Source organism: Dasypus novemcinctus, chromosome 21, assembly GCF_030445035.2.
Source record: "Dasypus novemcinctus isolate mDasNov1 chromosome 21, mDasNov1.1.hap2, whole genome shotgun sequence".
NCBI lineage: Eukaryota > Metazoa > Chordata > Mammalia > Cingulata > Dasypodidae > Dasypus > Dasypus novemcinctus.
The window spans coordinates 55,624,681-55,640,192 of record NC_080693.1 but is presented as its reverse complement, the minus strand read 5'-3'; the positions used below and the strand labels follow the sequence as shown (position 1 = coordinate 55,640,192).

Genomic DNA, 15,512 nt, shown 5'->3' with positions numbered 1-15,512 from the left:
GCAGTTACGGAAGATGAAGCCCATGCTGGGAAAGAGAGGCTTCATCAAGCTGACAGGACAGAAGGCTGAGCCGGTCGGGTTGAAATGGACTTTGTTCTTGTCAGGACAGGAAGTCAGGAAGGTCAGGTCAGGACCTGGGGACCTAGAGGAGATATATAGAAAAACACACAGACATACAGATATACAGAGAGAGAGAGAGAGAGAAATAACCAATGAGAAAGGATAAGAAATATTACAGGGAGTAAGGGAGCTGGGCCTCTCTACAAACATTTCATTGACCAGAAAATGAAAGCCTTAAGGCTCCTCAGTTCTCTACTTTTTAGAAATATGGCTAACAGTAGGGAATATACTTTAGCTAGCAGCAGGAAGGATTGAAGCTTGACAGGAAGGAGAACTTCCTGACAATGTGATTCGAGAAGAGGACACCAAAGAACCTTTTGAGAGGTTTCACCAATAAGGATGTTTTGAGGGCAGACCACTTGCTTGAAAGCAGAGATCCAGGCAAGGTGACTTCCAAGACTCTTTATAGCCTAAAGGTGGGTTTCTCAACCTCAGCACTACTGACATTTGGGACCAGATGATTTTTTTGTTGTGGGGCTGTCCTGTGCATCAGAGGATACTTAGCAGCATGCCTGGCCTCTACTCACTAGATGCCAGTAACACTTTCCTTCTCCCCACAAGTGGTGACAACCAAAAATGTCTCCAGACATTGCCAAATGTCTCCTGGGGGCAAAAATGAATCTAATTCTTAAGCACAGTTGAAAGGTGTGCTTCCAAATTCCAATGCCCTTGCCGAGAGAAAAGGCTAGTGACAATTAGGGGAAAGGCTAGACCTTATCGAGAGACTGAGCTCACTGTATGATCTTGGCCTTATCTGTCTCACTTTTAATATTGGAAGAATTGTCCCTATCCTTCCCACCACTTAGGGAAAATGGAAGGATAAGAGGAGGCCAGGTTAGAGAGTTCTAGAGGAAGGAATCCTTATGATGAAACAAAGAGTGACTGACCATGCTTAGAGGGTCATGGTTGTGGGGATTTTAGGTAAGAAGACAAATGTGGGGGAAGATGGTGAAGCTCTGTCACCAAAGGTTCCCATGGATAACGTTTTTCTTTTTTACTTTTTATTGAAGTATCGTATATATACAGAAAAATGTCCTTAGTGTACAGCTAGATAAATTGATTAACATTTTAATTTTAGAATTCTAACAATTCCAAGGCCCAGAAAGAAGAGCAAGGGAGAGGAGGAAGGCAGAGACTGGCACAGAGTGCCAAGAGGTGGATGGAAGCAAAAGGCCGATATGCCAGGTGTTTTTGGGAAGGCCTGGGGGTCCCAGAAGACCCCTGACCGAGGTATCCCCTGACCAAGAAGGGTTTAAAAGAATTCCACCTTATGGAGGTATGGAGCATGGGCAGGAGAGGAAAGGCTCTGGGTACACGCACACGCATGAGGAAGGTGCCAACAGCAGCCCAAGCAACACTTAAAAGAACCAGGGCAACCAAGTTGACCCTGAACAGTACATCTCCTTCCCTGGGAAATCCAGGCAATCGCAGAGGATAGAGCAGCAAGGAAGAGGAAACTGTGGCCGAACAATAGCTAAACACAAGTCAGTCTTCCGAAACGAAAGTTGATAAAATGAAGAGACAACAATGAGCTGAAGAACTATCTTAGGATATCTTAGAAAGTAATTGATGGATCACCACCTTTCTAAAGGATTAATGCAAATGCCAGAAACTAGTTCAGATGACTTTAAGACCTTTACTAGCAATATGAGTCTATGCAGGAATCAAGACGAACAACAGCCTAACTTTCACAAGCTAATTCCAGATCATAATCACTCCACTATAATATACCACTGGGGTGGGGGGTGGGAGTTTAAGAACCCTGAGACTCCTTAAGTTACAGGGTTTGGTCTCTTCTCTCCACACCTACCAGAAGATCCAGGAGTGCTGAAGGGAGACCAGGCAACAGTGATGATGTTAGCAAAAACCCTAGTAGTGATTGTTTTCTCCATAACCCCTACCCTGGCTTATAAACGTGTCTTCTGCTGCCATCATAGAATGTCCCTTCCCTTATTTCAGATACAAATGGTTTTCCTCACGACCCAAAACCCTGTCCCAGCTAAACCTCCACTCACATACCATGACAAAACTTCCTGTCTGCGATCAAAACCACAACTTCCAGTGTGATGCTGCCTCGACGGATATTTGGTTGGCAGGGAGAAATGTAATTAGCTCTTACAGTGCCTGCTAAGGGGGACTGTCTGGGTACATTTGGAAAGGTCAGCTCTCAAACCTCTCTGCTAATGTGAGCAAACTATAGTAAAGAAATCAACATAAGAATGGATTCTGGATGATGTGTTCAGGTTTGGGACTATTCCATAGTCACAAGTAAGTTGCAAGGACTAGAAATTTCTGTCTGGGAATTCATGACACTTGAACCACACTATAGTCACCGGGTGAAGACTTGACTCAGAAGCAACTGGAAAGCTGTCTAAGCTCCCCATTCTACCCCAGTGGAAATGAAACACTTCCAATCTCTGCCTAAAGAGAACAACTGAGTATGTTCTTCCTCCCTCTCTCTCTCTCTTTCTCAGATTATGGCCTAGCCAATTCTCACACCTTCCCTGGGGATGGAAAAAAATAGAAGAAACAAAGGGTTTAGGTTTCAGATATCTTTCCTTTCCAGCTCCTGCTATGCTGGTGGCTGGCATGTGGGCAGAGAGCAGGTTTCTATGGAGATAGTGATAAGCAAAGATTTAAGTGCTCAGGGTAGGTAATGTCAACAAGTTTGATCATGGAAAAACTGCAATACTGATAATCTAAAATTGACAACACCTCCATGACCAGAGAGAGTCCAAGACTGAAGAAGGGCCTGTCAGGTGAGGAAAGTAGGGCTGACCCTCTCTCCCTGCCCCTCCCTCCCAATCCTGGTCCATCTGATGTACTCACATGGCCTCTTCAAACACACGCACTCTCTCACAGCCTTCTGGGGGCTCCCGTTTGAAGACATAGCTGTGATTGGGCCGGGGGGAAGCAGCAAAGGTAAGAACTGGAGATGGGCTGTCATCTTCAAGAAAGGCTGGGTGGCCTGGAGAGGAGGCTGCAAACAGAACAAGGCTTAGTCCAGAGGAACTGAAGAAAAGGTCTCTGCTTTCCTTGGCTCAGGCGTTGGGTATAAAGGGGTAAGGTTGGGAGACATGGTAAGGTAGGTAGTAGTGGTTATGCTGACCCAGTTTGTTTGTTTATACTTTAGTCCACCTTAAAAACAAAACAAAACAAGAAGCCTTGAGGCCGTGAACAGAAACACAGAATATAACAGGATTTTAAAAATGCAGTTGAGCAGAGCAGGTGCAGCTCAGTGGTTGAGGGTGTGCTTTGCATGTATGAGGTCCTGGGTTCAATCCCCAGTACCTCTTTAAAAAAAAAAAAAAAAAGCTGTGAATTGATGGAAAAATAAGGTATAATATCAAATCTGTGTTCCCAGGAGGTAGACTGAGATTGGTACTGCAAATCTCAGGCTGAAAGTAACCATAAAGTCTGCCCATCTCTCTTCTTCCAAGACCGCAATGCCCTGCCTGCCAACATACCACAGCTTATTCCTTTCCACAGACTTGAAAATCTATCCCTTCTTCCAGGAAGAGCTCTTGTACTGACTCAGAGAAGTGATCTTTACTCAACCCCACTTGTAGCCTAGGATAAAATTCCTCACTTACCACACAGCACATGTACTTTGGCTAGACTGCAAATATTGACTTTATCTGTATTTATCTCGCATTTATTCCTTATTACTCTGTGCTCTATTTACCTATGTGTATTGTTACATCTTGCCCTTGACCATTCTGCCTCCTAGGGTTCCTAGGGTTGCTCTGAGAATCAAATTAAGACAATGCAAGCAACAGTGCTTTGTAACGTAAAGACCCTTAAAATTATAAGGGAGGAATGCTATCTCATTCTCAGTGAAGCAGCCACCGCACAGAAGAAAGTAGAGCTTTGGTGTCAGAAAACTTGGGTTTTAGTCTGGGTCAAACTCTATGACCCTGGGCAAGAGATCATATTGTCTTATTTTATATAATTCAAACTACCATTGAAACCCATCGCTAGTAACAGGTAGAGTAGAAACCTGAACAGAGACTTTCCAAACCTGAGCCAAAAAATAGGGACATGAAAGATTGCTTCTTTGGATTACAGTGAGGATTAAATAAAAGTTTAGGTGCAGAGACTTTATAAACTAAATCAGAAAATAATATAAAGGACCACTGTTATTATTGGTATAATGTGCGAAATAAAGATGATTCCTAAAGATATTCTGATTGGTTAACAGGTAAATATACTGGGTTGAAATTGGTTAGAGGTACCCCTATGTTGGCCCTGCTGCCTCGGCCTCCTCAGCTTACCTTTGTCATTGGAGATGAATGCTAACTCCTCAGTTGTAGCCCGGTGTTCCTCACGGCTGACCCGGCCAGAAGGCTGGGGGGATGCCAAGGGACTAGAGGGTGAGCTGGTAAGGTTGCCAAACTCCAGGGGAAGGAGGGAATGATCACAGCTGCCACTCTGGGGAGGAGCTGGGGCACGGTGCCCATCAGGGACATCGAGGATCTGATGGGGAAGGAGGTGGATGAAGACACTCAATTCTGTATCTTTTCGGGCAGTACTGCAGTGAGCCTAGTGTACTCTCCTTGCCATTGTTCTCATCCTCTATGCACAAAGCAGTGACAACAGAACCCTACTTTCTCAAGACATTTATTTCCCCAGCCACCCTCTAATGTAATATAGACCCTTCCTGTTTCTCCCACAGCACTTTGTTCTTTTCCTTCACAGCACTTGCAGCCCAATCTGTAATTAAGTTGTTTATTTATATGATTTGATCAATGTGTCACACACACACTCCCTCTCTACACACTAGGCTATAAGACTCATGAGAGCAGGGACCTTCTGTGTGCTTGGCTCTGGGAACACAAAGATGAATAATATATGGTGGCAACCCTCAAGGCAGGCAGTTTCATGAGGGAAGCAAACCACCAGAAGGGTATCAGTGCTATATACCATTGCAGGACAAATGTGCAGATCATTATCATGCATTAAATACTCTCCCCTGTACCCCCTTTTGTTTTTAACATTCATTGGCACTTGTACCTACAGCTTATCAGATTGTGTGCACATGTTTCAATGTATAAAAAAGTACATATATATCCAAATTAAAAATACAACCAGTAAGTAAATCATAAACTGAGGGGTATGACCATTAGAATTATATTAATACCGTCCAACTGGCACTCCCCAGTGGTACTGTGCCAGTATAAAACTGCCTTGAGAGTGAAAAAAGGGTAAAACATAATTCTGCCTGGGAGGAGGGCAAGGTAGAAGGCTGCACAGGGGCATCTGTGCAGTGACAGATGCATGCATTTTACCAGGTGGAGATGGAGGGAGGGGATGTGGTAACACAGGCAAAGGGGGCAGCATAAACTGAGGCATGGTTGGGTGATGCTGCCAAGGACACAAGGAGCAGTAAGCTGGCAGTCTGACTAATGAATGATGCCTAGCCCATTCTTCCCAGCTGGGGACTCTTTGCCCTGCCAATCCTTGCTCCTTCTCTTTCTATACACCACCACAAAGCTTTCCCTGATTACACCCACCCATCTCTGCTGTCCCTATAGCTAAGTGCTTTAGGACTAATAAACTCAATTTGTGTTCATTCACAGACTGGTGTCCATGGCCTATGAGGCCCCAAAACCCAAGACTCCCATCTTCACCCCATCCAAGGCTCAGTAAGGTGACCATCAACACATCTAGGGTGCAGTCACCACTCACCCTCAGCAGCTCCTCTTCACCCTGTTCCTTCACAAACACCTCCTCCAGCTCTTGGTTGAGCCCTTCCAGGCTCCTATGCAGGCAGGGGCTGAGTCGCAAGACAGAGGACCCTGAGAGGAAGCTGGGAGGGGACACCTGAGGAGGAGATAAATGAAGCAGTCACATAAGGTCCCACCTATAGTCATTGGTTAATAAGGTGGTACTGAGTGCTTCTGAGGGTCATGTCTACACTGCAGAACGAGTGCTTCTGAGGTTCATGTCTATACTGCAGAACCAAGTGAATAGAGAAGGATTTGGGGACAGGGACCACTGCAATAGGTCCATTAAGTAGGGGCTTTCCCAGAAGTTAGAGCTTTGAGAAGCCTACATTGTGTTTTCAGAGTCTGCAGGAAACATAAGTACCTCAATTTTATAAGCAGTGGGTGGAAGAGAGAGAAATTCAGAAGAATGAGGAGACCTTCCAATGTCACTCAGAAAGTCCAAGTTTGGACCAAAACTTTACCTCACCATAGAGCATGCAACGTGGTAGTGCTCAGTGGCTACCAGACCTGAGAGAACTCTGCCCACACTGGGGAACGTGACTTGGAGAGGGACAAAAGGGGAGAAACATACCTTCACTGCTCCCCGCAAAGCATGATCCCCTTGGAGTGGGGAGCCCCGCTCCTTCTCTTTCCCGCTGCGGCTCAGCTTGGTCCTCTGCAGCTGCTGCTTCAGCTTGGAAATCTGGCAGCCCAGAGAGGGAAGAAGAGAGGCAGGTAAAGCAAAGCAGAAATGCACTGGGTCTCTCTTCCCAGGTGTGGCCCTGCCAGAGGCCCATGAAAATATATATAAAAGTCATCGTCCATCTCAAAATAGCATGGTGGTGTTAAAATCTGTGATGATAGGTTCCTCATACAACCTGGAAACCTTACCAACTAGATTATTTGATTTTTTAAATTACCATGTATTACATATATGGATCCGTTTCCAAAAAATCAAAACAATACATCACTGAAATAATTTTGCCTTTCACAGATTCCAAAGGCATGGAATATTACTCTATTAAGAAAAACGGAAAGTGATGTTTCTAAATGGTAACAGTAATTTACTCAAAGTACATTCACAACTATCTCAAAGTCCCTGAGACCAATTTTAAAGTAGACCATACCGAGCAAGGAACAGGTTCTCAATAAGGAATATCAGATTTTATACTGGGTTCCATATCTTGTAACAATTATGAATTATCAATGGTAATTTTGAGTATTATCTCTATCGCATTTGTAATTCTGGACCTACTTGTTCTCTGCTGGCTGATGCTCAGAGGATGCAAAGCTATTTAGATGTGGACTTAAGTTAAATGGAATTCAGAGAGGAGAGCTGCTGCCCATCACTGTGGAATTTATGACTACAAAGAAAGTGCTTTTAGATTTGCTACTGTGATTCAGTCATACCATGAATCCCTGTCCTTGGTATTTACAATTTGCTTCTTCTGATAATGGAAAACTTTAAATTCTTTGTATTCCCCACTAGTCTTAAATTCAACAGTGCATTTTTTACATTATATTTAATTTTATTGTTGTTCTCAGCAGCAAGGAGGGCTGAAGATACTCTCCCTGTAAAGGGGCTGAGGTCCTAGCAAGTTGACCCACTCAGGAGCCATCACACAACAGCCAGGGCAGAACTAGTTTGGGAGCCCTGGAATTCTAGCCTATGGCTTTCTCTACTTAACCTCAATGACTTGGGCATTCCTAAGGGAAAGGGAGAGCCAGGAAAAAAGTACTTGCAACACAAAACTATTTTTCTCTTCTTCTGAAAACCAAGCTGGATGAAAAAAAAAAATTTTTTTTTAAATTAAAAAAAAAAGCAGGCTGGGTGAAGCAGATGTGGCTCAGGCAACTGGGCTCCTGCCTACCACATGGGAGGTGGCTGGTTCAGATCCCAGGGCCTCCTAAAAGACGACAGCGAGCTGGTGCGATGGGCAGATGTGGCAAGCTGACACAACAAGAGACACAAGAAGAAAAAACATAATGAGAGACACAACAAAGCAGGGAGCAGGGGTGGCTCAAGTCATTAGGCACCTCCCTTCCATATCAGAGGTCCTGGGTTCGGCTCCTGGTGCCTCCTAAAGAAACAAGAAAGATGAACAGACACAGCAGGTGAAAAGCAACAAAGGGGTAGGGAGAAATAAAGAAATTAATCTTAAGAAAAAAAAGGCTGGATGAACAGTTAAGTAGTCAGTAAGTCAGTGAGGTTGGGGGCTTCCAGCCAGTTCCCAGAAAGTCACTCCCTATCTTACTTCAGTCTCTGAATCTAGAACCCACCTCAAAGCCAAGGGCAAACAAGGCAAAATCAGGTCCTATGCTTGACTGCTGGTGGGCACCAGCAGTGCTGGCCCTGGCAGAAGGGGCTGGGCTCAAGGCCTGGCTACTAGTGGGCTGGGAGTCAGATACCAAGGAGCCATCTCATCAGGAAAAAGCAAGGTGGTGGCAAGCAAGAATGGAAAAGTGATTCCACTTTGGAGCAGACATATCAACTGCTGGGGCGTTAGAGAAGAGGCAGCTATTCTAGCCAGGGAGTCCAAGGGAGCAGTTACCTCTCTTCGGTGGTCTGTGCTGCCCCAGGATGCCGAACGTTTGTGTGTACAGGAGCTGGCCTGCTCACCTTCCTGCTCTTGCCAGGATAGAGGGGTCTGCATGGAGAAAAACATAATGAAACAGAGTTACTTCTCAGGCAGGCACTGGGAAAGGAAACACATGATTTCTTGGTCAAAAGCAGTGGGCCATGAAGTCTTCTCATCAGCCTCCTGAACACCTGTTTTAATTCTTTCAAGTTTTACCCCTCTCCTGCCTCTTTTCCAATCCACATACTCCAGGAAACCTTCCTGATGAACTAGCAGGGTCAATCTGATCTTTGCCCTCTTAATGACTTTTTTTTTTTAGCTTCCCCCTGCAGTTTTTTGCGTGTTGTCTGCTCTCTGTGTCCGTATTTATTTTTTTATTTATTCCCCCCACCCCGCTTTGTTGCTTGTTTTACTGTCTGCTCTCTGTGCCTATTCACTGCACGCTCTTCTGTGTTTTTGCTTGTCTCCCTTTTTGTTGCATCACCTTGCTGAGTCGGCTCTCTGTGGTGCTTGCAGGCTGGGCAGCTCTCCGCAGCATGTGGGCAAGCCTGCCTTCACAAGGAGGCCCTGGAACACGAACCTAGGTCCTCCCATATGGTAGACAGTAGCCCAACTGATTGAGCCACAGCCGTTTCCCTCTTAATGACTTTTTTATTTTTGTTTTTATTTTTTATTTTTTTTAAGATTTATTTATTTATTTAATTTCCCCCCCTCCCCTGGTTGTCTGTTCTCGGTGTCTATTTGCTGCGTCTTGTTTCTTTGTCCGCTTCTGTTGTCGTCAGCGGCACGGAAAGTATGGACGGTGCCATTCCTGGGCAGGCTGCACTTTCGCGCTGGGCGGCTTTCCTCACGGGTGCACTCCTTGCGTGTGGGGCTCCCCCACGCGGGGGACACCCTTGCGTGGCACGGCACTCCTTGCGCGCATCAGCACTGCGCATGGCCAGCTCCACACGGGTCAAGGAGGCCCGGGGTTTGAACCGCGGACCTCCCATATGGTAGACGGACGCCCTAACCACTGGGCCAAAGTCCGTTTCCCGACTTTTTTATTTTTATTTTCAGGAGGTCTCGGGATTGAACCCAGGACCTTGTACATGGGAAGCAGGCACTCAACGACTGAGCCACATCTGCTCCCCAACCTCTTAATGACATTTATCCATGTACCATAACCCCAGTTATGCCAGGTGCTCCCCAAGGACAAGGACAAGTATTGTCCCTCCCTATCCCAACCAACTCCAAAAGCAGAGATTCTAGGAAACACTGGCAGTCTTTACTCTCACCCTCTATGTGTCTAGCATGGGCTCAGGTTCTGTGGAGCCCGGTAGAAATGAGTTGGCAGATGGGACTCCAATAAGGAATCTTTAATTGATAGAACAGGAGGAAAGTCAACAGAAGACCCCTGTCCTTAGTCCCCAACTAAAGCAGGAGATTCTTGTATAGTGCAATGCCTCCAGGCTGCACACAAAGTAAGTGTTTGAGGCCCCCAAAGTCCTCCTAAACAAGCAGGAGAGAAAATACTTTCAAAACTCTGGACCCAGACCTGATTCCTGATCCCTCTTGGCTTTATTACTACTTCTTCTCCCAGGCCCTGCTCTGCCCCTCATGACAACAGGGCTCTCAGTCTGCCCTCCTCCCTCCCTGCTGCATGGAAAACAAAAGGCCCATGATCAAGGCAGGGGGAGTTGTGGGTCCACACTTTCTAAGCCCCTACTCAAGGGTGTGGAGGGTTGTTGGCTCTAACCATGAAGTGGAGGAGGACTAGATCCCTCCCCACCACCAATTATCCTCACTTTCATTCCAAGGGAGGGACCCAAGAGGGATTGCTCCAATGGAACCAGCTCCTCTCTAACTTCTTTGCACAAGCTGCCAAAAACATGAGGGCCTGGGAATCGTCTCCTCCAACAGATCTGCTGACCTCCCCCAAGAAGTTGTTGCAAACAGAAAAGAGGGAGGATAAGGGGAAAAAAAAGACACCACCAAACAGCTGTTAAGAAGAGCTTGGCGGGGGCAGTCTGAGCAAGACTGTGAGAGCAGACTGCCTGTGAGACAGCTGCAGTGGAATGGGCCCCAAGGAATTGAGTCTCCCTAGTTCCTCCTTCTCCCAGATGCCCACTGATCAAAAGATTTACTGGGCTTGAGACACAACCACAGTGTGATAAGTGCCCTCATTTCCTTGGCCTCATGCTAGCATCCCAAGAGAGATTATCCAGAGATCCATTCTCCCACAATTCCCTTCTTTAGGAAAAGGTCAGATAGTACACCCTTCAGGTCCATACCTTAAGACCTATATCCCCCTCCTTTCCGGAGGTAATGACCTCCCCATGAGAACATGCCTCTCGTAAAGGACCTCCTCCATCCCTCTCAGAGGAGAAAAGAGGAAACACAAGAAGCAGTGCCTGGTGCAGAGCCCCAATTCCTACTTCATGATGTAAAATGCCCAGGATGCTATAAAGTCACCACGGTCTTTAGCCATGCACAAACAGTAGTTTTGTGTGGGGGTTGCTGCACTGTCCTCTGCCAACCTACTGGAGGAAAAGCAAGGTTTACAGAAGGATGCTCCTTCAGATGGAAGCAGCACTAAAAGTACCCTGAAGGAAGATGAGTGGGATACCATCCCAATAAACATTTTGGATCCAAAAAAAAAAAAGACCTATACCCCAATGCCCTCTAGGTGACTCTGACTCTGATAGTACATGGAAACCAAGCAGCTGTTCTACTTCAAAATGCCCATGCCCCTCTAAGCCTGGGTGTAACCAGACAGAGCCTCAGAAAAGGCTGCTGCTTATACTGAAAAATGAGGAGGAAGACATTCTCCCCAACAATCACCTCAACCTGGACAACACCTCAACCCAGAGGACACATGAATAGTCCTCCCTTCCCAGCTCCAAAGCTAACCATACAGATTGCTAGCTAATCTGTTAATCAAAGCTCTGAGTCTAATGCAAGCCCATTATCCCTGAAAAGGTGGCAGAGGATATAGATGGGATGACAAAGGTGAAAGAGATGATGCCCATTTCTCCTCCTCCAGGAAGGTACTGTACCCATGGGTAGGTAGTGAGAAGTTGAGAACAGCCACACTCAGGTTCAACTAACATCTCCTGCAATCTCTTTAACGGCCCTCTTTCCTCTGGGATATGTGAAGGGTTGGAAGTCTGACATAGGCTAGCACAAGAATATACAAAGGATGTGAAAATCATGGAAACCAGGATCTTCTCCTCTCTTAATCCATTTCATCCCACCTCTCTCTGCTCAACATCTTTCAGCAGAGAGGGTCTACTCTGTGTAAACTGTACAGCCAAGGCCATCTCTTCTGTCTCAAGGCTCTGGTCAGAGAGACCACCATGTTTACCTTCAGTTCTGGGCTTTCCATACTTGATTCTTTGTCCTACCCAGGCCAACATATCTCCTTTTTCTTACTTTACCCCCTGACCTCTGGCCTTCTACAGGCTGCACTCCCCATTCAAGATACCCTGCCCTGCCAACTCTTCTCATTAGGGTTCCTTCCCTAACTTATCTACCCAGTGCTGACTACCCCTTTGCTCTGTGTCTCATCTGTACATGAGTTCAGGATATATGTCATTCACGCATTCAGCAAAAAAATACTGAATGCATATTGTGTGCCAGGTACTAGTCTAGGCACTGGGATTCAGCTCTGCACAAACAACAAAAATCCCTGTCCCATTTGAGTTTACATTCTAGTTGAAGGAGACAGTTTAAACAGTGATAAGTGCTAAGGAGAAAAATACAAAAAGAAAAGGGGGAGGAAAGTTTAGTGGGGGATTATAATTTTAAATGTCATGTCAGGGGAGTCCTCACTGAAAAGGTAACATCTGAATAAAAACTTGAAGAAAGTAAGGCAGTGAGCCATGGGAATATCTGAGGTAAGAGTGGTCCATATGGAGGAAACAGCATGTGCCCTGAAGCAGGCGTGAGCCTGGTGAGTTTAAGAGTGAAAAGGGGGAAGCGGATTTGGCTCAACTAATAGAGCATCCGCCCACCACATGGTAGGTCCAGGGTTCAAACCCAGGGCCTCCTGATCCGTGTGGTGAGCTGGCCCATGTGCAGTGCTGATGCATGCAAGGAGTGCCGTGCCATGCAAGAGTGTCCCCCTCACAGGGGAGCCCCACGCGCAAGGAGTGTGCTCCGTAAGGAGAGCTCCCCTGCGCGAAAAAAGCGCAGCCTGCCGAGGAGTGGTGCTGCACACATGGAGAGCTGATGCAGCAAGATGACGCAACAAAGAGAGACTGGTGCCGCTGACAAGAATGCAAGTGGGCACAGAAGAACACACAGTGAATGGACACAGAAAGCAGACAACTGGGGGGGAAGGGAAGGGGAGAGAAATAAATAAATCTTTAAAAAAAAAAAAGAGTGAAAAGGAAGCCAGTGTGGCTAGAGCAGAAAGAATGAGGGCAGAGTAATAGGCAATGAGGTCAGCAGTTGTGACGGGTTGAAAAATGGCCCCCAGAGATATCAGGTCCTAAATCCTTGGAATCTGTAAATATTACCTTATAAGGTACAATTTTTGCAGTCTTGATTAAGGTAAGGATCCTGAAATGGGGAGATCATCCTGGGTTATCCGGGCGGGCCCTAAATGTCATCCCAAATTGTCCTTAAAAGAAGGAAGCGGAGGGAGACTAGACAGAGAAGAGGAGGAGGCATTGTGGCCCTGGAGGCAGAGACTGGAGTGATATGGCTATAAACCAAAGAATGCTGGCATCCACCAGAAACAGGAAAAGGCAAAGAATGGATCCTCCCCTGAGAGCCTCTGAAAGAGCATAAATTTCTGTTGATTTAAGCTACTAAGTTTGAGATGATTTGTTATGGCAGTCTCAGGACCCTGATACAAGTAGGTTTTCTTGTGTTTTAACCTATTCTTTAGGCAGGCACATGCATAAGCGTGGGCTTTGAGCCCTTTCCATGGAACTGGGAGCGTCCAAGAGAGGGACCATGGCCTGTCCCTGATTTCCAGTGCCCCAGGGTGGATGGGGCCTTGCTCCTCTAGATCTCACCACACAGGTGTGGAACAAGGTCTCCTCAGAGCACAGGAGAGTTACAGCTAAGGAAAGTACCCTTCAAATAGCTACACTTCTGACCACAAAGATCAAACTACGCTGCCCAATAGTACTGTAAATAGTCATTCCAAATCATCCTGGAGCAGGGTAGGGCTCAAGCTCAGCAGACCAAATTTGTCAAGGTAACTCATGCACTGCAACAAATTTATTTTGAACACTCTCGTCCAGGGGGAGCCACTTAGGGAGAGGTCAAGATGCATACTTACTAACCATGAATGGCCTCAGTACACTGTGAAAATGCTGCTTGAATTATGCAAAACTGGATGTGAGTTAGACCAAGAAAGCCTTGCCTGAGATTCTGAGATCCAAGAGCAACATGTAGGAGAACTGAGGGTAGGAGTGAAGGGCAGCTTCCCAGAGAGCAGCCTAATATAACAAAAAGGTGGGGGCAGGATGGAACTGAAAAACTTCCAAACTGTGACTGTTTTTCTATCCCCAACCCAACTAGGTTTCTATCTGGACTCCATGACAGAGGCAGGAAGAGCATAGCTCACGCTGTCTCAGTGACCTTGGCAGCTGAGGAAGCTCCAGGGGCAGAGCTAGGCTGGCACTGGGGCATAACCCATGCTACCGATCAGAATGGTATGGATGGTCAGTGACCATGTGTGCAACTGAAATTCAGCAGGGAATCAGCCCTTAGAACTCGAACCAAACAAAGAGGCAGGAGAAGGCTCTGAGGGTGGCCTACTGGCCAAAACCCTGGCTGCAGGTAACCGAAGTTGCCTTTTCTGGCCCTATAATGACAACAAAACCCTCAGATTAAATATCATGGCCCTATTTTCAAATATTCTCTGCTGTCATCAAACCACATGCTGAACACCTGGGTCCTGATCTCAGTATGTAAAATAGGTGCTATGCCTAAGCCCCCACACCCACAAAGGAAAACATTTTTAAAAGGTCAGATGGAATGGCATATCATCACCAAATGTCGAGGTACTTAACTTGGGAAAAGGAGGGCAGCGTCCAGGAAGGGAAAAGAAAGGGAAATTTTCTCAAACAAGCATGACCACCTCTGCCTCTGGCCTTCATGATACTCTATGAGGCTTGTCAAGGAATTAAGCTATTTTTTTCGAAAGATTAAGTCAGGTCTGAAGAAAAAAAGTCTATCATAGTGGATTCCCCACCATACCTGGAGAATGCGAAAGAAATGGAGCTGGGCAGTACAGGTACCCAGGGCCCTGTCTGCTTGCAGGATGAGAAGACCAGCAGGGGAACACTGCTCAGTCATTCTAGCTGTGGCAAGACCACTTCCTCCCTCGAGAAGAGTGCAAGAAGACTCAAGTGCTTTGCACAGCAACAAGAGAATGGTGACCGCAGCCACCGGCCTGTGCTGCCATCACCTGCCTGGGCCTGGGCCTGGCAGCTAGGAGGGGCCAGCCCAAAGCACTTGGTGGGCAGCACTGGTTTACCAACTGATCTGGAGGGAGTGTGGTCCAAAGAGGCAAAAAATAGTCAGTTTGACCGGAGAATCCTGACAAAGGCCTTCAAGACACAAAGAAAGCTCTTCCAGATGAAGGTGATTCTGGACAGGAGCCTCCCTAGTCTCTCCTGGCTAGCCACTCTGTGTTCAGCTATTGCTGGACCAAACTTCTTCATGCTCACTAAGTTGACCTCTGGGAGACTCTGGTCCCTCTCCCATTGCTAATCCTGGCTCAAAATATGCAGTATATCCAAAGTACTCCTTCCCTGATTAACACACTCACACCTTCTCCTGCTACTTAAAACACCAATTTCCCAGATGAGATCCATCCACATCTTTCTTCTCACCCGCTCCCTGTCAGACTGTAAATATCCTGAAAACTACCTATAGGATAGAAAACCCTTTGTACTTGCCTATAACACAGCTAAGCCTAGGAAAAGAATATTAGGCTTGTTGGCAATGTGACATATTAAAGAACTGAGAGATTTTAACTTTGTCCTCTGCTCTGTGAAAAAGTCTTGCTACACCACATGCATGGTGATCTAAATGACAGGGATTCAGCAGTGTTTGCTGCCTGGGTTTGAAACTCACTTGGAATGGGTAGGGTCCTGGCCTG

General features: G+C 46.4%; 1 protein-coding gene across 2 annotated transcripts in view; it reads right to left on the bottom strand.

The window, feature by feature from the left end:
- Window positions 1-15,512, bottom strand: part of LOC101428912 (protein FAM117A) — a 57,120-nt gene that overhangs the window by 10,096 nt on the left and 31,512 nt on the right. For both annotated transcript variants that reach the window (XM_071210611.1, XM_058284018.1), the window contains exons 3-7: window positions 8,381-8,476; window positions 6,421-6,531; window positions 5,809-5,943; window positions 4,395-4,596; window positions 2,950-3,100 (exon numbers count right to left, since the gene is read on the bottom strand). In XM_071210611.1, coding sequence (XP_071066712.1) covers window positions 2,950-3,100; window positions 4,395-4,596; window positions 5,809-5,943; window positions 6,421-6,531; window positions 8,381-8,476 — 695 coding nt within the window. The remainder of the gene's footprint in view (window positions 1-2,949; window positions 3,101-4,394; window positions 4,597-5,808; window positions 5,944-6,420; window positions 6,532-8,380; window positions 8,477-15,512) is intronic.